General features: G+C 60.8%; 1 protein-coding gene across 1 annotated transcript in view; it reads left to right on the forward strand.

Moving 5' to 3' along the window:
- The window catches only part of GRB10 (growth factor receptor bound protein 10), a 48,275-nt gene that overhangs the window by 18,833 nt on the left and 7,301 nt on the right, over positions 1-22,141 (forward strand). Inside the window, exons 3-13 of the mRNA XM_081102296.1 lie at positions 3,649-3,865; positions 13,430-13,586; positions 14,102-14,217; positions 15,039-15,107; positions 16,312-16,449; positions 17,546-17,656; positions 17,998-18,096; positions 20,042-20,122; positions 20,770-20,892; positions 21,643-21,709; positions 21,859-21,946. Coding sequence (XP_080958422.1) covers positions 3,649-3,865; positions 13,430-13,586; positions 14,102-14,217; positions 15,039-15,107; positions 16,312-16,449; positions 17,546-17,656; positions 17,998-18,096; positions 20,042-20,122; positions 20,770-20,892; positions 21,643-21,709; positions 21,859-21,946 — 1,266 coding nt within the window. The remainder of the gene's footprint in view (positions 1-3,648; positions 3,866-13,429; positions 13,587-14,101; positions 14,218-15,038; positions 15,108-16,311; positions 16,450-17,545; positions 17,657-17,997; positions 18,097-20,041; positions 20,123-20,769; positions 20,893-21,642; positions 21,710-21,858; positions 21,947-22,141) is intronic.

Below are 22,141 nucleotides of genomic sequence, written 5' to 3' on the forward strand. Positions count from 1 at the left end.
GTATGCTTCCGGAACACTTCCTGTGCGTGCCCAGAGCCTCCTGTGCGTCCCCTGCGCTTCCAGGGGTGCCTGTGCTTCCTGTATGTGCCCTGCATTTCCTGTACGTGCCTCCACTTTTCATGTGTGCGTGTGTGTGTGTGTGTGTGTGTGTGTGGTGTATGTATGTATCTGCGTGCACTTCTGGTACAGTGCCGAGCACTTACTGTGCACACCTGTGCTTCCTGTGCGTGCCCTGCATTTCCTGTACGTGCCCCCCTTTCGTGCGTGTGTGCATGTGTGCGTGTGTGCATGTGTGTGTGCACTTGCGTGTGCACATGTGCGTGTGTGTGCGCATGCGCTTCCAGCACAGTGCCAAGAACTTCCTGTGCACACCTGTGCTTCCTGTGTGTGCCCTGCATTTCCTGTACGTGCCCCCCCATTTCGTGTGCGTGTGTGTGTGTGTGTGTGTGTACTTCCGGTACAGTGCCGAGCACTTCCTGTGCACACCTGTGCTTCCTGTGCGTGCCCCCACTTCTGGTGCTTGCCGCTGCTTTGCGTGCTCTGTGCTTCCTGTGCATGCCCTGCGTTTCCGGTCCTGTGCGTGCAGGTCACTTCCGGTGTGTAGTGTGGGGTCCCCGTTTCCCAGGGGTGTAGGTCTCCACGGGTCTGTGAGGCGAGTGGCGGGGTGGCCCTCAGAGCCCAGGTGAGGAAGGAAACCAGGCCTGGGATGTGACTTGGCCCTCGGTGGCGCGTGGGGAGCCCGCATGCAAGCCCAGGCCCAGGGCCCTGAGCGGCGGAGATGCAGCGAGCATCGTGCTGGGTCCCGGGCCCAGGTCGGGGTCCTCGCCGACGCCAGGGCGCTGTCACCAGGATTGTGGAGGAGCGGAGGGCTTCCCCACCAGGGCCAGGCCACCGGCCTGAGGGAGGAGTGGGCTGCGGTGGAGCAGAGGGCGCGTGTGGGACCCCGCCTGTCTGCTCTGTCTCCCCGCCCTCCACCCCCCCAGTGTCTGCTCCTCTCCCTGCACCCCCCACCCCCAGTGTCTGCTCCTTCCCCACGCCCCCCGGTTTGTCTGCTTGGTCTTCACGCCCCGCCCCCTGAGTGTCCGCTTGGTCCCCACGGGCCTCCTGCAGCGGGGGAGGGCTGTCCTCCCTGCACCCCCACCCTGGGTCTCTCAGCCGTTGTGATGTCCCTTAGCTTAGCTTTGGACAGTATTTGTGAACTGCTGTAAAGTCAACTCTCAAACATCATTGATGGAGGCGAAACTCACATCACATAAAAGGAAGCACTTTGAGGCTCACAGTGAGGGACACTGAGTGCAGTCCCAGCCTGTGCAGTGCCCTCGCTCTGGCTGCAGGACATTTCCGTCCTCAGGAAGTCCTCCCCGTCAGCGCGTCCCGTCCGCGCTCACAGCCCCGGCCACCGCCCCTCAACAGCCTTGCTGTGGGTTCATCTATTCTGGACATTCCACTCAGTGGAACCCTGTAACATGGGACCTTATGTATCCAGCCTTTTTCATTGAGGATAATGTTTTGTTTGTTTGTTTGTTTTTTAAGATTTTATTTTTTAAATTCAGTTTTAGGTTCCTAGCAAAATTCAGAGGAAGATACAGAGATTTCCTGTACACTCCCCTCCCCCATCGTCAACATCCCCACCAGAGGTATTGTTAATATTTGTTATAATCGATGAATCTGCCTTAACACGTCATCATCACCCAAAGTCCCTCTTACCCGTTAGGGTTCCCTCCTGGTGGTGGACGTGCTGTGGGTTTGCACAGATGAATGGCAACATAAATCCATCTTTAAAATATCACACACAGTATTTTTACTGCCTTAAAACACATAGGACTTTTTAAATGCTCAGGAAAGCCTACTAAAGAGGAGGTTTTGTGAACAACTGGAGCGTTAGAACGTCAGCATCTCCTACTAGGAGTCAAAACAAAGTCACATTGTTGGGCCCCTGGTTCCAGGTCTGGGCAGGAAGGCACTGATGTGGGCGTGTCTGGGCCAGGGACACACATGACAGCTAGACGTCCGCCCAGGCAGAAGCTGTTACAGGGAGCGTGATACTTGTTAGCAGGGAGACAAACCCGCTGGCAGGGTGTCGGGGTGGCGGCTGTCACGTCTTCCAGGCGCTGGGCTCCCTTGTGCCATGGCAGCACGCACGTTGGACGTGGGCATCCCTGCCGGAGCCACGTAGCACGGCCGCCCAGGCCCGCAGGACTTGGGGAACCTGTGGAAGGACCCCAGTGTCTGTTTCTGTCCTGGCGCACCGCCCCCGCCCACCTGCCCCCCCCACCCCCCCACCCCCCCGCAAGAAAGCGAATGGACCATTTGTGTAGCCACATTGTAAAATTAGCGAGAGAGCGATGGCCAGACAGTCTCCAGGAGCGGTTCCCCTCGAGGTCTGTGCAGAGAAGGACGGGAATGCCCAGCGGGGACAGGGACCAGGCGGCCCCGCAGGGCAGCGCCTGGACAGAGAGCGGGCTCCCTCCCAGCAGAGCCCGGTGCCTGTGGGCCGCCGCTGCCCGCAGGATCCCTGGGGCGAGGAAACACAGGGCACTTTGCACTGTTCTCGCTTTCACTTTGAACTTGATTTTTCTGCTGTTTTCCTAATTACATCTGATTCATCATCTGTGTATGTTTTGCTTGGTTGTATGACAAGTGAGGTTTGTGTTCCCGGGAGGAGGGAGCTCTGGAGAGACGCCAAGGAGAGGGCGGTGCAGTGCGATCAGGAAGTGGCTCTCGGTGGTGCGAGTGGGTGTAGCAGGGCATTCCTGGGAGGGCACAGGCCCGGGCTTCTGTGCTTCAGGGTGGACAGCCACGGGCAGCATCTCCTTCCAGTTAGTTCAGTCTGAGCGGCCTCTTTGTGTCACTAAGCTTTGAGATGAGGGTGCAGGAAGTCTCTGCGAATATTTGTATTGGGTCAGAGAAGTGCTCATTCAAGGTCATCGGAAAGCAGTTGTTATGCTCGTGAAAATGCCCTTATTCACAAAACCTCTCCGCATGGCAGGTCTTCCTGGAACAGAAGTGCTGAAGGCACCGTCTGCGATGGGCGTGTGCGCAGTGCTTCTCGCCTGGGTCGGGGAACCTTTCCCCTTTGAGTCTGAGATGGTAGTTTTTTCGAAGTGTTTAATTTTGGCAAAATACACTTGCCATACACTTGACCATCTGGACCATTTTTAAGGGTACAGTTCCAGTGTTACATATCTTCACATTGTTATTCAACAATCTCCAGAACTTGGCCATCTTGCAAAATTAGAACTGTCCCCATTCAACACGAATGCCCCATCTGGCCTCCCCGGGCCCCAGCACCCACTTTCCACTTTGTGTCTCTGAGTTTGCTGAGGAGTGAGCTCATATAGGATTTGTCTTTTTGTGACTGGCTTCTTTGAATTAGCAAAGTGTCCTCAAGGCTCATCCATGTCATAGCATGTGTCAGAATGTTGTCCCTTTTCCAGACTGAATATCCCTTTTTTATGGATGGACCCCATTTTGCCATCCATTCATGCGTCGATGGACACGCGGGTTGCTTCTGCCTTTGACTGTTGGGAATAGTCCTGTTGTGGCCACCCCGTATTTACTGACCTATCCGAGTGCCTCTGTGTCTTGCGTGGGACTGCCGGGTCGTGTCGGGCGGCAGCTTTTAACCGTGGTCATCTCTCCTCCCAGGCGCCTGCAGGAGGAAGACCAGCAGTTGAAAACCTCGTCGCTGCCGGCCATTCCCAACCCTTTCCCAGAGCTCGGCAAAAAGGAGAGCCCCTCTGCGCTTGCGTCAGGCTCGGGCTTGGGCTCGGGCTCGGGCTCCGGCTCGGGCTCCGGCTCGGGCTCGGGCTCGGGCTCAGGCTTCCTGCCGCCTCCAAGCCAGCCCCAGCCCCCGGCGAAGACGGTGAGTGGGCCCCGGGCTGAGCGCAGGCTGCTGGCCGTGGGCAGGCACATGGGCTTCTTCCGGCGGGAAGAAGGGAGAGAAACAGATCTTCTCTCAGTTCTTTTCCTCTGGCAGTTACACCTGTTGCCTTGTACGACTTTTTAACTTATTGACCAAATTTCATTTATTAAGTCAACGGTGTATTTATATGTTTTAGGAGTCTCATAAAAGTGATTTTTAGAGTCACAACAGTTTGCTTCTGAAGAATGAATTTTAGTTTTCTGAACCATTTCACCACCACATTATGTGTAACCCAGTCATGGGGGGTAGACGAGGGGTTCAGGGCTGGGCTCTCTCGGGCCCCTGCCCAGCAGTGAGCAGGAAGTTACAGTCCCGAGTTGAATGTGATCTGCTCTGGGAAGGATTTTCACTTCTTGAATCAGTAGTTTCTACGCTAAAGTAGGCTGTGCCGTGCGAATTGTGGGCCATCATCTCCGGGGGGGGGGGGGGCGGGGGGCGGGGGAGCTGAGGCACAGAGAGTGTCAGTCACGTGCCCAAGGTCAAGGCACCAGTAATCAACTCATCAGGGATGGACTGGCGGCTCTGTCCCTCCTGGTTGGCAGGGCCTGGGCCAGGGTGGGTCCCAGGCTCAGAGGGAGGCCCGGGGATGTCCTGTTTGTGTGTGTTGGGGGGGTTGGAGGAGTAAGTATAACAACCGCCATGACCATGGCGCTTCTGACGCCCACTGAGGGCTCTCTGTGTGCCAGGCACTGCTCTAAGTGGCTTATTTTTTATTTGCTTTTATGTCTATTTCCCAAAACAACCTAAGAGGTAGGCATAAGTGTTCTCTCTCTGTAGCAGGGAACTGAGGCCCAGCTCTGAGTTGGTGGAACTTAGCGGGGACCCGGTGTGAGTGTTAGATTTGGGGTGCATGCTGACCTCAGGCTCCAGAGCCTCTGATTTTAACTGGGCCCCGATGTTCTTTCTTTTCAGCAAAAGTGTTTCAGAAGCTCCTTTGCCTTTTCTGCTAGAACCGCTCCCTTCTACTCTCGGTATTTTTCCACGTTTGCCGTGAAGGGAGACGTACCACAGTCCCTGTTCTCTGAAAACCCTCCCGTCCCGTGCGAGGCGGGGGCGGGCGCGCTGTTGGGAAGGCGTTTCTCCTGGTGCTCCCAGCTGCTGAGCTCTGCCCCATTCTGACCTCATGCCTCCAGAGCGGGCCGCGCTGTCCCCCAGCAGCACTGAGCGAGTGAGGTCAGGCCCGCCTGGAGCCGAGCGGCCAGGCCGCGGCCCTTTGTCACATGCCTGAAGCCCATTCGGGACGTCTGCCTCCCTGGTGACCTTCTGCTTCATATAAGGGTCTAGACAAGCTGTCTGTGGATTGGTCACGGGCTGTTTACAAAGTTACTCATCCTAAAATAAGGCCGTGAAAATATCATCTGGCTCTCGCAGCGGCTGGCAAGCCCACGGGCCTCCACCCCCACGGACTGTCCAACTCGAAGGAGAATCAGGAAACCCAGGAATTCCGCCTGCTGCTTTTCTGGGGTTGGCGCTCGCTGCCCATGAGAACATTGTGTTGGTGTCTGTGTTTCTGTCACAGATTCCTCCGGGCCCTGGAGACCCGCAGGCATGGAGCGAGCTGCAGGTTGTGTTCTCGGAGGGGCGGGTGCTCTTCCTCCGCGGGCTCTGACCTGATCTTGTGCAGAGCAGTGGCGTTGGCACTGCGGGTCATTGTGGGCAGGCGGCCGCGGCTTCCTGCCCAGCCTGGGACTGCGCTGGGCAAGGAGGTTGGGCTCCTGTGCCACATGCCTGAGGGACAGGGGACTTCAATGTCCTGCCTCTGCACACCAAGTACGAGGAAGCAGCCTGGTCACTCTCTCCAGGGCGCAGCCTGCAGGCCCGTGCGATGCCAGGGGCCTGTCTCACACGGAGAGAGATGCGCTGGGGCCCGGGAAAGGCCACCAGTGATGGGCAAGTGACGCCGCGGGCAGACCCTGCAGCCCGCCCCCGCCTCCACGCCGCTGGGGTTTGGGCTTCCTCCTGGGGCAGGGCAGGGCTCTGCGTCATGTGCTCTCAGCTGCCTTTGGCTGCAGGAAACTGGAGGCCCTATTGGCTGCAGGGGGAGGAAGTGCACTTCTTGTGCCTGAGATCTGGGCAGGAGGCAGAGGCCCTGGGCAGCCGAGCTCCGTGATCTGGAACGGGGACCCCTCCGCACGGAGGCCTGTCCCGCACACGGGTAGTGGGCCAGTGCCCCGCAGACGTGACGTGGTGGAGAGGGAGACGGGCCGTGTGAGTGGGGGCGAGCCAGCAGGGGGTAGAGCCGGGTCTGGGTGCTCGAAGGCAGGGACAGTCACGTTCAGAGGAAGCAGGAGACGCGCGCGAGTGGGCCAGCTGCGTGGGGGACAGGAGCGGAGGAGCGCCATGGAGGGGCTGGAGAGGAACGCACAGGAAGCCCAGGTTTCTGAAGTCAGGCGAGCTGTGCACACTCACGAGTGCTCCGGACCACGTGGTCGGGAGGGCCTTCCAGCCAGTGAAGGTCTTCGCGCAGCCGCACGGGGACTTGTTGCAGCAGGTTTTCCCGTTTGTTTTGTAAACACAATTAGTCACATATTTTAACCCCATTATTAATAGGGCATAAATATTGTCTTCGCTCCAAATCAGCTCTTCTCTCTTTGCTTAATTTTAAAAATTAATTTTCTGGAAGTGAATTAATTGCCTTGCGTAGGGCTTTGACAGGCATTTACTAACGAGCAAAACTGGGTCTCCTGAGGCTTGAAGATTTAATGAATGGGCCTCGACATCAGACCATCTTTGGCGAGAAAAACTACCTCTGGTTGCCAAGTACAGGTTATTTCCCAGCGAGTGCCGGTGTGGAGACGATGTGCCTGCCTCCCCCCCCCCCCCCCACTCCCCCCGTCAGGGCCTCCATGGCCCGTCCTGGAGAGGACTCCTCTTTCCTCAGTGCTGCCCTCCCCCCCCCAGCCCTCATGTCAATGCGCCCAGCTCTCTCTTCTTAGCCCCTGCAAAGTGTGCCCACCCGCCTTTCCTGGTGCCTTCGAGGTCAGAATCCGTTAGAACCAGAGGCTCACTGAGGCCGGACCCGCGTGTTGGGGGCCCCGGGGGCCCTGAGCGGGGAGCTGTGCGCCTGCGCTTCCCGCATTTGGACACTCAGCAGAGTCACAGGGTTGTCTGCCAGGATCCCGGAGAGCAGGGCTCGGCTCCCGCAGGACAGGAGCAGCTGTGTCCCGGAATGGCCATGATGGCCATCCCAGAGCCAGGGCCAGCCCGAGACTCACCAGCATGCCCCTGTCATTTTAGAACATAAAATCCTCTTTCCTCGCCGCCCCCCCCCCCCAACTGGCTCCCTTTCCTGCCTTCCCCTTGCTGCCTGTTTTCTGTGAGTGACGGGTGGACAGCTGCCACTTCCTCACCCCCCCAGGCCCCACCCCTGGAGGGGCCCAGAGTCCGAGGGCCAGGGGATGACTCAGTGTGTGCTGTATCCCCTCCCAGGGGCCCCGCGCTCCCCATCGGTCCCCTCTTCTCTCCGCCCAGCCCTCCCCGGGCCCCAGGCCTCCCTCCACACCTCCAGGCTGCTGGCCTGCACACGTGGCCTGCTGGGAGCAGCTGCTGCAGCTGCAGCACGGACTCCTGTCTCCACCCCCCACTCCTCTCCTCTGGAATTTGGAGGGAGGGTCACACTCAAATCCTCCTCTGTTTTTTGGCCACCACAGCCAGTCATGTGGCTTCCCTGGACGATTTTCTAGAGAAAGAATATAAGCCATTTTTGTTGGCTTTTAAGATTACAATATGCAAATGGAACGTTTAGTTACCAACTCTCTGAGGAAGTTAGTTCAACAAAGACTATTTCTTTTCCTTGGCCATTTCTGGGTGGCCCTGCGGGTCCCCGCCTCTCCTCTCCTGGGGCTGCACCCAGAGCCCCAGCTCCAGCCCTGGGGACTCTGCAGGCCTGTCCCCCTCCTTCAGGGGCTGGTCACGGACAAGTTCTCAGCAGCAGCTGTGACAGCCCCACCCAGAGACCTGCCCGATGGGCAGCAGCTGCGAGCTGAGCCAACCAGCAGGGCTCAGTGAGCCAAACGCACGTCCACTTCGCACTTCATCACTCGTAGGGGATGTGAGCACAGCCTCGCCTGGCAAACAGGCCCACGCCGACATGGCGCCCTTGCTGCCACCCCTGCTGCGTGTGCCACTGGGCAGGTCTGTGGGCTGGGACCCTGACCGTGTGGTGGGGACCCCGAGTTTAGAGGGCATTGCCTGTGCTTGGCCGGGACCCCACTAGGAGTCCTTGAGAGTTTCTTGCAGACTCGCTGGGGTGGCACTTGTGCCCCTGTGAGCAAGCTGAGCCTGGAGGGCGGCTGCACCCTGCACTCAGCTCCAGGGCGGGGGGGGGGGGCGGGGGGGGAGTCTGCTCCTCCCCTCAGGCCCCCAGGGAGGTTTTCAAGATGCCCTTATTCTTGTTTTCTGTAGAACACCTTTGTAAAAACTGTTTTTGTCACAGTAGCAGGCCGTACACATCCGTTCTAGAAAAGCTGAAAAGATACAGGTGAACAGATCAAAACTGGTTCTTGTAAGCAGGCCCACCGGTGGGGACGGAGCAGGCAGAGGCCGTGCCTGGCCCTGTCGCCGCCCTGGTGGTGAGCGCCATTCCTCCGGGGCAGGCCCAGGGACTCTGAAGTCGTGGCTGACTTCCAGGGACTGTGGTGCAGGTTATTTTTAGAGCTTTAACTCCTTTAGGAGGGACTTGCAAAGGCTCCGTATTTTCTCTTCTCACTGAGACCTTGCGATGAGGAGGCTGTGAGGCAGATGGTTCTCTTTTAGAGTCGGTCGGAGGCGGGGAGGCGGCCGGACGGTGATGGTGATCAGCCGCGTGCGCACGGGTTAGCCCCCGTTCCAGCCTCACGGCTCGCAGCAGCGGGGCTGATGTAGAGCAGGACTGGAAACAGCAGAACTACGTTTTCTCACCGAACTGACCAGCCTCACCCTGGTCCTGCTCTGGTCTGATGTAAACTTACTTTTCTCCGCACATGCTAGGCCTGCCCGTTTGGGCCTCCAGGGCACCCCAGAGGGAACCGCCTGGTGGTCCTGGGAAGCTGGGGTCCCTCTTGGCAGGCGGAGTCCCGTGCTGAACATCTTGCTGGCAGGAAGGGGCCAGCAGCCCAGCACCCTGGGTTCAGAGCCTGGCCCCCACGGGTTCGTTTCCTGGACCGGACAAGCCATTCTGCCTCCCAGATTTCCTTACCTCATCTGGGGGGGCAGCGACAGCTGCCTGCAGGGTGCGCTGGGCCCTGGCATGGCCTGGCAGTCCCAGCCGCCCCTCCCCTCCACCTGCCAGGCGCAGCTGACGCTCCTCCAGTTCCCTCAGCTGCCCCCGCCCCCTGGCAGTCAGCCTGCTTCCCCCGCTGACCCCCCTCCCGGGGCCCCCTCCTGGCTGCTGGGACCCAGGTTGGCTCTTCCATAAGCATCTAGCCCCCCGTTTTTACAAGAGGCTCCGAGTGACAGGGGTCCAGCTCACATCCTCACGTGGAGGTGATGAAAGTGAAGAGCTGAGAGCTGGCCTGGAGCTCCCAGCTCTTTGGTGTCTGCGCAGTAGAACCCAGGGCCTCTCCTGGGCCCCCTCGGCGCACAGGGTGGCTCTCCATCCAGAGCTGTCCATCCCGTACGGGGACCGGGTGGTGCTTGGTGCGAGGAGCCGAGAGCCCCATTTCTGTGTTCACCAGGTGACCTGGGCCGGAGCCCGGAGGTCCGAGGTCAGCAGGCTTGGTGTGTCGGGCCTGAAGCGGGAGTCCACCCGTTGGGGACCCCGAGACAAAAAACCGGGCTCCCCAAAATGTAGTGTGGGCCTGTGGAGATCATGGACCTTCAGCCCTGATTGTTATCAAGTTCCTGCCTTTCCATTTGCACACATGTGGGCTCCTGCTTCTCAGTCTGTGTGAGGAGTGTCTGAAAGCAACACCAGAGCCCTGGGCAGGGTGGACATGCGCCTGGGGCTCAGGGTTCCATGCCAGGCAGCAGCGCCATGCCCAGCAGGAGGCGGGAGCCGGAAAGCATTCGCCCACCCCCACCTGACTCTGAAGAGAGGCTCTGCTGTGACATCACGTGCCCCATTTAATATCAGTGTTTTATTGTGAAAGGCCATTAGCCACTGGGTGACTGCAGGGGGAAAAGGCCAGGGTTCCGGCCCACTTTTCCGGCTGACGTGCTGCCGCTCCATCTTACAGGCAAGAGACGGATGTTCTCAGAATTGCAAACCAGTTCAGAGTCAGAGCAGCTCGGAGCCAAGCGGCTGCCGGGGTCCCGGGGCCTCCCTGTGCCTGCCTTGTTCCCGCGTCTGTATTCCCAGTTGCATTCGAGTGCACCCCAGGTCGCAGAAAGCAGTGGCTGTCATTAGCCAGGCCAGGCTGCGGTCAGGAGCCAGTGTTACTCACAGGTGCCCATTTTACAGATAAGGAGACTGAGGCACAGAGCGGCGGGTCACTCAGCCAGGCTGAGCATGGAGCCTCCGCAGGTCCCACCTGTTGAGCTCTGCTTCCCAGTCATTGCTGGCTCTCCCAGCAGCCCCCGGGCATGGGGGAAAGTGAGGCCCAGGTCGCCAGTCACCTGCCGGAGGTCGCTGAGCCGCGCTGGCACTGGGAGTCTTCCCTCCGCGTCTTCCCCATCCTAACATCACCTGGGTCTCTGTCCCTGGACAAGTCATCCCCTGGGAAACTGCCCAAGTCGAGATCTGCTCCCAGCCCGCTGAGCTGTGGCAGGCAGAGCCTTGCTGGGCCGCCCTGCGCAGGTCTCACTGGGGCGGCCCTCGGCCAGACTGGGGCGCCAAAGCCTGGAACACTCTCGTTGCCTCCACAATGAGCCCCCTGTGGCTGGGCGCACAGTGCTCCCTCTGGAACTTCTGCCTTTCAAAGGCGCGGTGGCCAGTGGCGGGCTGTACCTGTAGCACTTCCCTTTGTGTCTGTGTATTTATTAGAGATACTGTCTCTATGGCTCCAGCCCCATGCCCACTTGGAAGTTGCTGGTACGTGCAGTGGCTTTCTAGGTTTCTGTCAGCAGGCCTGCTGGGTATGGGGACGTGCCCTGCGTCAGGGACAGGGCGGGCAGCGTGGGTTGCAGGTCTTGTGGCTGGACCATGTGTCCCTTTGTCTGTCTCGGCCACAGGACTGCAGCAGGCCCGCTCCCCTGCCCCCAGGCGGCCCCCAGCCCGGCCCCCCCTGGGAATCAGTGGACATGGCCCTGTGACAAAGCACGTCTCAGCTTTTAATACCCAGACTATATATAGACCTTGGGTGGCCTGGCACAGCAGGAGGTCAGGAGAGAGCTGGAGGAGAGAGAGAGAGAGAGAGAGAGAGAGAGAGAGAGAGAGAGAGAGTGTCGGAGGGGGGAGGGGGCGGTTTAAAAAGCCCCAGGGCCAGTTTGGGCAGGAAAAGTGATAAATGGACTCCTAGGTGCAAAACACACTTCCACATTATTTGAATTTCGAGAGAAAATAACATTTATTGTGATCACAGATGATTCTCTTAGAAAGTTAAGAAAGAAGGACAATTAGGAACACACTGGTTTTGTAGTTGAAAAGGTGCTTTGCATAGAAGCCGTGGTCTGTAATACAGTTAGCATGTTATTGTTATCGTTGTTGTTATTATTATATGATGAGGGATTATATGTCTTTGTTTGCATTTTTAAATTTGTTTTTTTTTGATGTAAAGGTAGTTTTAAGAAAAGTTTTTATATAGAGACCACAGAGGTATTTTCTTTATTTAAATTTTATTTTTATAGAGCCCATCGTGTCAGCTGTATTTGAATATTTAATGTGTTTTATAAAAGTGTAACTTCTGTTGAGTGAAATGTAAATTCTGGAAAAAGATGGGTGAATTTCTTTAAAAATTAATGTGAGTTGAAAGCAGGCTCCACAGCCCTGCTCTAGCCCCCTCCCCCCGGAGTTTCTGAGATGGGGGGCGCCTGAGAGGTGGGACCCGCCCACCCGGAGGGTGGTCCCGGCCCACAGCCTCCCCCCTCTGGGAGCTCAGGGCTGAGTGAGCTTAACTCCTTCAGGCCAGGAGCTGTGGGCGGGTTGGGGACAGTGGGACTCTATCTCGATCAGCCCTCTCCTGCCAGAGGCCTCTCAGTAGAAATACACACCAACGTGCGCTCTTGGTCAGGGAAACGGGAGAAAGGTGACGGGGCAGAGCTGTGGCCAGCCTGTCAGGGCCTGACGCTGCCATGGGGGCACGAGGCGCAGGGATGCGGATTTCTAAGAGACTTGGCAAAGGGCAGGACCCAGAGCACACGCTCTGCGCGCCCGGGACAGGCATTGTGGTCTGAGCTCAGTGGTTCCCCTGGAGTGGCCACCTCCACCTCTGTAGGCAGCTGCAGCCTCCATGGAGTGGGAGCCAGGGGGCGGGTGCAGAGGCCCCGGGAGGGACCTGATTGGCTGCCCAGGTGGCTTGATTTACCACCTAGAGGACTGAGCCCAGGAGCCTGGGCAGCACCCTGTCTGCCTGGAGACAGCCTGCCCACCGCTCCCCACAGCCAGGATTGGTGGGTCCGGGGAGGGGGCCCAGCCCACAGGAGGGTGGGAGAGGCCGGGGACAGACTCCCTTTCAAGAGGCAGCAAGTATTAAAATGCCATCTTGTTCCTCCGCCTGCTTTTTCCAGGCTGTTGGGGTGAGATTTTTTCAGCATCTCGCACTCCCCGAGAGGCTGAGGGTGTGTTGCTGGACAGAGTGTATTTCACAGCCTCCCAGGCTCCTCGGCTCCCCTTTGCCCCGGGGGGGGCGGGGGGGGGGGGCTCCGTTTGAAGGGCTTTGGACCGGACCCGGAAAACGGGGCCACAGTGTTTGTGACTGCTTACACTGCACGCGTCTCTTTAGTATTTCACATTTCAGTGAACTCACATTCATCCTCCTCAACTTCTCCCTAAGCCTTAGTGGACACGGGATGGGAGAAGGTGGGGCGGGTGTGCTGTGCCCCGGACAGCGAGGGCAGTGGAGCCACAGGAGGCAGGGATTCTGCAATTGGCCGCACTGTGAAGGGCCTCACCCCGGCCACCGACGTCCCTGACACACGTCCTGCTTCCTGAGACAGCACGTGGGGAAGCCCTGTGTCCCTCAGGCCTGGCCGCGGGCCTGTCCTGAGTGCCCCGGGCACATGGAGGGTGCCCTGCTGGGCTCCTGGCTGTCGGGGCAGGGGTGGCAGTGGGAGGTGGTGGACGGGGGACGGGCGACGCTCTACAGACCAGCTGCTGGGGGGACAGTGATGCATATGTTGGGGCACCTCGGGCCTTACTTCTTCTGTTTTATTTTGTTCCGTTTTTATTTCTCACTAAGCCCACCTTTTAAGTTCACTTTTCCATAACTCGTTTAAAAACAGAACGAGCTTTTTCAGACGGCCTGCGCGGTCTCTTCAGAAGCAGGGGAAATGCCCTGGTGGGCTCCATGGCGGCAGCACCTGAAATGGGCTCCGAGCGCCAGGGGCCCGCGGCGTGGCATTAGCTTTCCTTTGTCAAAAGTTTTAACAGTGGAGATCAGACAGACAAGCCACCCCCTGCAGCTGCTCACTGAGCCCTGTCTGTTGCAGGATGTTAAAATCTTCGGTGAGGACGGGACCTGCAAGGTGGTGGAGATTCCGGTGGACATGAAGTCCCGGGACCTGTGCCAGCTGCTGGTGTACCGCAGCCACTGCGTGGACGACAACAGCTGGACCCTGGTGGAGTTCCACCCCCACCTGGGGATCGGTAGGGACAGCGCCCGCGCTCCGCGTGCAGCCACCGCCGTGGCCTCTGCCTCTTCCCTATCTCCCCAAGTGTTCCCTTCCTCCCTCCCAGCCCTCTCCTGGGTGTAGGGACCAAGGGCCTCAGACCAGGAGGGCACCCCTCTGCTCCTCCGCCCCCTCCCCCCCCCCCCACGCACCCAGGGCCGTGCTCTGCGGTCTGTGCTCCAGCTGTGGTGGCCGGTGCTCAGCAAGAGCCAGCACCTCTGACTTGAGGCACAGCCTTGGCCGGGAGGGTGTGACTGTCTTCCTCCCTTGGTGTCAGCGCCGCGTGGAGAGGAAGCCCCCCATCCATGTCTCGCCACCTCCCGCGCTCCGCAGAGCGTTCGAGGGAGATGTGCATGGAGCTCCGATCCACCTCTTCGCTCACTTGCCATGTCCGTGGCAGGAGAGCCAGCCAGATGGCGTGGCTGTGTGTAAAGCTGCCTTTAAGGCCCTGCGTGTCTGCTCCCTTCTCACACGCAACACTTTTCCCCCCAGAGCGCTGCTTGGAAGACCATGAGCTGGTGGCCCAGGTGGACAGCACCATGGCCGGCGAAAGCAGATTCTTATTCAGGAAGAACTATGGCAAATACGAGTTCTTCAAAAACCCCACCGTGAGTCCTGTCTCCTCAGCTCGGGGGGGACTCGGGTCCTGCCGTCGGCACTTGGATTTCATAGGAGCAGAGCGGAGCGGAGCTGGGACCCAGGGCGGCGGGCAGTGGGCCTTGGGGTCGCGGTGTAACAAAGCACCTTCCCTCGTGCTCACGCTCCGCCCGGCGGGACTCTGCCTTCTCCCCGGGGAGGGGGGTTAGGCGCGCAGGCTCCGGCCTCGCAGCGGATCGGCCCGAGACTCAGCAGAGGGAGCTTACTCACCTGGTGACCCTCTGTGGAAGGACAAGTAGAGCAGTGACCATCCAGGCGTGTTGACTAGTCTCCCGGGTGTATCTTGGCTTTCCTGGTTTTGGGGGGTTTGGGTGGGGGGGGTGCTTGACTGGTGAAACACCAGGACAGGCCTTGGGCCTGCGCCGTGTGCTTCTGCACGGTCCTGAGGCAGAGGGGGACCCGGGCAGGAGGCTGGGCCCACTCGCTCTGGTGGCTTCATTGCTCCGCATGCAGAAGTGAGAAATGGTGCACCCCAAACAGACGGCGCGTGACCACTCACCTCCGAGCGTCCGAGTGGTGTGGCTCGTGCCGTGACTCGCGTCACGAGTTGGGACCGTGGCAGCCCTCTGCTTCGGTGCCACTGAGCCGTGAGCGCACGTTCACGTGCAGCCCGGCAGGCGCAGGGCAGCAGGCACTCCCACGTCCACGGGACAGGAAGGGCGTGCACAGGGCGGGCGATGTGACCGCTGTGGGGTGGCCGCCCCGCGCACCTGTGAGCATGGTCTTCCCCGCCCCAAACTGACCTTTGGCGTCTGTGTTCCCGCTTCTGCAGAACTTCTTCCCGGACCAGATGGTCACCTGGTGCCAGCAGTCCAACGGCGGCCAGAACCAGCTCCTGCAGGTACTGGGCCGGCGGGCCTCAGGTCCCAGGCCGGCGTCCTCCCTGGAGCTGCCACGGCCTCGCAAAAAGTTGGAGCGATTCCATTCTTAATCACGGATCAGCCTCAGTTCCTACTGGAGTTTAGAGAAATGAGAAATTCATGCTGACGCGGGAAATCCGCTGGAGGCCGGCTCCTCAGAGCGAGCAGAGCCCTGTGGGCAGGACAAACTTGCCGTGGCTCGGAAGGGGGAGGGGGCAAGGGCAGGATGGAGGGCCACAGGCTCCCAGCTCATCACAGAGCCCATGGCACGCTCGTCTGATTGGTCCAGTCTGGGCCCAGAAACCGCACTGGCCTCAGGAGGCTCCTGCTGCTCCAGGGAAGGCGGGAAGGGAAGAGGGAACACACTGTGCCCTCAGTGCGTGTGCAGCTGTGAATGACAGTGAGCCGTGCGTGCGGGCAGCCATGCTGCGCCTCCACCTCGTGTAAGAGGAGCCGTGGGAGGGGGCCGGCAGGATCCAGCCCCTAGCCCTTTTTCTGCTGGTTGGTCACCAGGCATCCCTGCCCCAGAGGGTCCTCAGAGCCTTGGGAGCCCTGTCCAGGCCTCTCCCCAGGCCCTCCGGCCCCCCGACCCCAGCAACATTTACTGGTTGTGGCCCACGCACAGTCCTGGCCGCGAGGCTGATGGCTGCTCTAAGCGCCTGATCTGAAGTGGCTCCCGGAGGGTGGGCCCAGGTGCATCCGAGCTGTCCATGTGTCCCCTCTCAGTCCAGTCCTTCCGGCCTCACCCCCAGAGGCTCTGGGCCTCTCCCAGGGGAGGAGTCCGCTGGGCACTGGCTGTCCCCCGGGTGTCCTGGGAGAGCTGGTGTGCAGATGCACACGGGGCTGCCAAGGAGGGAAGGCAGGGCACTTCCTCGCCTGCGCTGCGTGGGGCGGCTTTTGGTCAGACGTCGTGGAGGTGAGGACACGGGGCTGCTCTGCTGTCACAGGGACGCGGGGCCTGTGCCTTGTCTGCATTGCAGGGTCCACTTGAACGCGAAGTCTGGCCCCTCAGCACCAATCACACAGAGCGGTGGAGACTTAAAAGGAAGCTTATCGTTTGAAAATCCCCCTTGACCCCTAGACAGAGTCACTTGGTCACTCACTCAGAAAATGCCAGTGTCAGGGAAGCTGGTCGCACATCTGTGACCATGTCTGAGCCCCTGACTCCCACACCTGCCTTCACAGAACTTCCTGAACACCAGCAGCTGCCCCGAGATTCAGGGGTTCCTGCACGTGAAGGAGCTGGGGCGCAAGTCCTGGAAGAAGATGTACCTGTGCCTGCGCAGGTCCGGCCTCTACTGCTCCACCAAGGGCTCCTCTAAGGTGAGCTGAGCCACCGGCCGCGCCACCCGCAGGCCCAGGCCGCGTGCAGGGTGGGTGGGGCCTCCCTGGGCCCCTGGGAGCTCCTGGCTACCTGGGCTCCAGCTGAGACAGTGGGTGATCACACAGACCTAGAACCTACAGGCTGCACCCCTCCCCCTTGGGCCCCAGCCAGCCGGAGGCTGAGAACTCGCTCCATCCTAAGGCAGCAGGGACTCCTGTGGTTACAGACGTTCTAGGGAATAAATGCCGTTTTGCATGTCTCCCCACTGGGAAGAGGGCAGGAGGTGCAGGCATCTGCGGCTTCCAGAGCGAGCAGTGGCCTCACAGCTTCCCTCGCTCCGGGCCCTGTGGGTCTTTGCACCTCCTCATGTCCATGTCCACCCAGCAGTGGGAGCCGGGCCCAGTGGCCTTGGCTGGGCATTTCCCTCTTAAGAGCTGAGGTCTCTGCTCTTGTCTGGAGGAAGAGGGAGGCCAGGCCGGGACCCCTGGGGAGGGTGCTGAGCATCAGCCCGGTTTCCTGCTGCTCCAGGGGTGTCGGCTGGGAGGGGGAGGTGGTGGAGGGGAGGGGGAGGGCCAGAGAGACGGGGCATGGGCGGCGGGGCGCCTTCCTCTGCGAGGAGTGTCTTTCCTCTGATGGAGATGGGGCAGGTCCCTTTCCCAGTGCCTAGCTCTGGCGCCTGGCTCACTCACCGTCCTGGAGACCTGTGTGCTGGAGCTGGAGGCAGAGCTGGTGGGAGAGGATTGGGGGGGGGGGGTGAGCTGTGGGAGCTGCCCACACAGGGAGGTGGCATGGGACCTGCCTTGGAGCCTGTGCTGACCTCAGGCTCAGAGTCCCCCCCTCTGCGCTTTGGACATTTGGTTCTGGGCTCTGACTTGGCAGAGTGCCAAGTCCATTCTGCCGTCTTCTGTCTAGGAATGGGGAGGGGCTTCTGGTGGGGGCAGGGCGACTTGGGTTTTCACTCAGCCATTCTCTTCCACGTGGCTGTGCCCTGTGGAATGTCTCTGCCTGCGGGAGGCGCGCAGCCTGCCCTCTGTCGGCCAGGACAGGAGCAGCCCGCCCGCCTGTCCCAGCTAAACACTGCCGCCTCCCTCCCAGGAGCCCAGGCACTTGCAGCTGCTGGCCGACCTGGACGACTGCAGCGTCTTCTCTGTGATCTCCGGCAAGAAGCAGTACCACACCCCCACGGAGTTCGGCTTCTGCCTGAAGGTACCTCCTTCCCCGTGGCCCTGCAGCCAGCATGGGCCCCACTGGCCGCTTTGGAATTCAAACTGTGCATTCTCCCTTGCTTGCTGCTTTTTTCTAAAACCAGTAACATGCTTTCACACTGGATTGATTCATCCGTGTAAAGAGATTTCCTGTGTGTGAGGATGTGTCCGTCCTGGGGGAGCGCAGAGGCCCCGGGGAGGGCGTGGAGGTTCCGAGGGGCCCCTGTGGGGACGCCCAGCCAATCTGTGTGTGTGAGTGCAGCTCCAGTCTGCCCGAGCCCGAGGCGGGCTTCTGATTGGCTCTGGGACACTCACCACGTCTTCCTTTACCTCCTTTAAAAGCCAAACAAAGTCCTGCAGGAGACAAAGGAGCTGCGGGTGCTGTGCGCGGAGGACGAGCAGGGCCGCATCTGCTGGATGACCGCGTTCCGGCTGCTCAAGGTACGCCCGTCCGTCCCTGCTCCGTCCAGGCTCTGGTTATCGGGGGCCGTCACCCCTCTTGCACGCGGGGTTTGGGGAGCTTCTCCCAGAGGCTTCCCAGGGGAGGGCAGAGCCAGGGGCCGACCTGGGCACTGCACATGGGGTGGGTGTGGGCCCGTGCAGGTGGGACACGTAGCACCCCTGGTCTCCCCACTCGGTGCCCTAGCACCCCTGCTAGGTGAGCCGACCTCGAGTGCCTCTAGGCAGTACCACGTGTGCCCGGGGCGTAGGGGCAGGGAGAGGGCCAGGGGTATGGATGAGAGCGACGGGAAGAGAGAAAGAAGGACCAGGAGTCGGGCACAGGGAGCCCGCGGGAGGGTGAATTGCTTTTCTGGCCGACGATGAGACTCCAGGGGTCCCCAGGCACACGTGACTCAGCGGCACAGCCGAGCGGAGGCCAGGGCAGGGGGTGCCGCCAGGCAGTGAGTTCTAAGGAAGTTGATGGGGGACTCCTGGGGATTGTGCCCCAGACGGCAGCTTCTCAGCAGAGGCCGCAGCGAGTCCCAGGCTCTTCAGTAACCAGGCGCCTGGGATGGGGGAGCCCCCCACACCTTCCATCCCCACGCACGTCGGAGCAAACAGCCCTCGGACCCCACGTCTCTCCCAGCCCTGTGTTCACAAAGCCCACGCTCGTGATGGGTCAGGAGGCGCTTGGCTGGGCAGGGATCTGGAGGGAAATTGGCTCGCTGACCTGGCGCCAGCACAGGGCGTGGTCCGGGAAGCTCATCACTAAGCCCCCAGCCCCCCACTGCTCCCAGCTGGGCAGGCTCCAGGCGGAGCCACTGAGGAGCGGGGGCAGCGGAGGCTCCGCACAGACTCCCGCGGGACGCACGGGACAGCCCCGCACGGGCTCCCGCATCTGCCCCAGACCTTGGTTTGTGTGATGTCTGCCACTGGTGAGACGGAGGGTCTAAAATTATAATTTACTGATGAGACAGAGGGTCCAAAATTATAACTTACCGTTTCCTAGAAACGGTGGTGCTGAGATGGGGTGTCCGACTCCTTCCCAGGCCACTTCTGAAGCTAAACGTCCGTCAGGGCTGGCTGAGGGCTTTGAGGGTGTCCATCCACATCCACGGGAGCGCTCTGCAGCCAAAGGCAGGAGGCAGCTCGCTGGGTCCCCCTGTGGACACAGAGGGAATAGCAGCCCAGAGCAGCCCAGAGCAGTGTGTGCAGAGAGCACGTGGGGGCAGGAGGGAGCCTGTGCTTCCCAGCCTCCTTTTGGCCACGCCCCCCCCAAGCATCTCTCAAACCCTGACCCCTCCCCCACCCGTGACATAGAACCCTAATTACTCCAGCAGCGAGCTCCTGCTTACGGGGAGGAAGCCTAAGAGGCCGTTCACTTGGTCTCAACAAGCTTCCAAAGAACATGGCGTCCATGAAAGAGGAAAATAAACGAAGGGAAGGACAGTGGAAGTCCTGAGGAAGACCTCACTAAGGGCTTGTTTAAAAACTAATACGAAGTGAGAGGAAAAAATAGCAAATGAAGTTTCAAAACATCATCGAGAACTGAGATGCATAAATATGACGCAGCATATATTTACATGTTGTCTGTGAGGCCCCCAGAACCATAAGGAATGCAAAAACGTCACTGTGAATAACTCACTCTCGAATTGCCCCCCTTAAGAGTCCATTTGCCCCCCGTGGGACGTGTACCCCAGGCTGGGAACCACTGGTGTAGACGCTAGTGGACGGAGAAAGTAGAGATTTGGGGAGAGCAGAGTGGCCATGGACGTGAGCAGAGGTGGGGGGGCAGCGGTGAAGGTGCCCCGTACTTGGGTGAGGTGTTTGGTGTGCACATGTATGACCTGTTCTGGGAAAAGCAAAGTGAACTGGGCGTGAGGGGCCCCGAGGGGCTCCGCCACCCCCCCCCCCCCCCGGCACTGACTCTGGCTCTGGCCCACAGTATGGAATGACCCTCTACCAGAACTACCGGCTCCCCCACCACAGAAAGGCGGCCTACCTGAGCTCCCTCTCCGGGCCCGTGGTAAGTGGACCTGCCGCCTGCAGAGGCAGCGTCTTCCCATCCGCCTTCACAGACAGCCGCCCCCATGCCTCTTGCAGGCGGGGTGATGGGGGAGCGGGGAACGCAGGCCTGTGGTCCCAGAGAAGCCAGCCCGTCCCCCGCACCCCTGTCCCAGGGGCTGCTCCCATCCCTGTCCCGCCCGCAGCCCCCGGACGGTTTAGGTGGGTGCTCCGCTCAGCGTGCAGGGGGCTCCCTGAGGGCTGCCTTCTCTCCTTTGCCTCCGGCCCTGAGACCTGGGTGCCCTTGGCCGTGCCGCTGGGCCCTTCGCTGGTGAGGGTAGAGCGGAGCCCCCGGTTCTCAGGACGCTGCCTTCCCAGAGGCGCAGACACGCTCGTCCTCCCAGTGCGCGGTCTTCGTGGCCTGTGTCCCTTCCCAGGGCCTCTGTCCCTCACGCCACACAAGAGGCCTGTGTCCCTGCACTCGCGTGCCCACAGGAGAGACCAAGCCCTGTCGCTGAAGGGCCCATCCGCCTGCCCCTGAATTTCCACCCGCACCTCGGGGTTGGGAGGGGTGTCCCGGCCCCTCCCCGGCGCCAGGACTGCTCCGTGCCAAGCGCCCCGAGTGCTCTGGCAGTTCCTGTGCTCAAGCCCGCCCCTCCCCCCCTGCAGCGCAGTGTCTCCGAGAGCTCCCTCGTGGCCATGGACTTCTCCGGGCAGACCGGAAGAGTGATCGACAACCCGGACGAGGCTGAGAGCGCAGCCCTGGAGGAAGGACACGCCTGGAGGGTAAGGGTACGACAGCCCCGCCCCGCGGACCCCGCCTCGCGCTGCTCCAGGACAGTGTCTTAGGTGTTGGCCAGGGGTAAGGAGTTGGGGAGGGAGGCGGCATCGGGATGACTGGTCCGCAGCACCCCCGTCCCGCCTCCTGTCCCCTGGGCACCCCAGGACGGACCCGGACAGGAGCAGGGGCGTCGGGGCCCACACACAGGACGGTCCCTGCTGAGGCGTGGTCAGGGCCTGGGTGTGCGGGCCACAGAGCCCACGCCTCGTGGCTCCCCCACCGAGCGGCTCCGTGGCCTCGAGCCATCCTTCACGTTCCTGCTCTCCAGGTGGAAGAACGGCACCCAGCTCCCACGTGTCTCTGAGTCTGAAGACAATGCCCAAAGCCGGAGCTGCAGCTCTGGCTCCAAAGCGCTCCCTGAGCTCGGAGCGTGCGGGGAGGGTCCCACAGCGGGGAGTGGGGGAGCCTGTGGTTTCTGCTGAGATTTATCCAGCTGCCCACATGTCTCCCGTGGAAAATGGACGGGAGCCCCTGCCTCGGTCGGGGGGGAGGGACCATCAGGAGCATACCTGCACGGTGCTCCTGACTCCGCTTTACCCACTGGGACCCGCAAGCTCGTTGTTCTCCGTGGGCAGACAGGCTCAGGCGGTCACTTCAGGGGCCAGGCCCCGTCCTCCCCGGGCAGGATGCCCCGAGCGGCGTCGACGGGGTCGTGGCCCTGCCCGTCTGCTGGGAGCACTGACGTGGCATTTCCCTTGCAGAGACGCAGCACCAGGATGAGCGCCCTGGGCAGCCAGAGCCCCCTCGCCCACTCTTCCCTCAACACCGGTACGTGGCTCTGCCTGTGTGGCTCCCACCCCTCCACGCGCTGTCCGCCCAGAGTGCCCGCCGGGCCTCAGGGAGGGCCCCTCGCCACACCGTTGTGCTCGGGCAGCCTCCGCAGGGCCGGGACCCAACCTCCCTCTCTCCCTCCGCAGTGATTCACAAGAGCCAGCACTGGTTCCATGGCCGCATCTCCAGGGAGGAGTCGCATCGCATCATCAAGCAGCAGGGGCTGGTGGACGGGTAAGTGCGCGGGCAGGCGCTGAGGGCCGTGCCAGGCGGGTGTGTGGTCCGTCCAGGCCTCACTCCGGGGCGGGGCAGAGGGAGGTCCGCACTGAGCAGGTGAGGGCACGCAGGGCGTGTGTGCACGAGGCCTGTCCACCAGTGAGGGTCGCCATTTCTGCACGTGCTGTCGCCGAGCCCGCCTGTGCTGAAGGG

Source organism: Myotis nattereri, assembly GCF_964212035.1.
Source record: "Myotis nattereri genome assembly, chromosome: 11".
Taxonomy (NCBI): domain Eukaryota; kingdom Metazoa; phylum Chordata; class Mammalia; order Chiroptera; family Vespertilionidae; genus Myotis; species Myotis nattereri.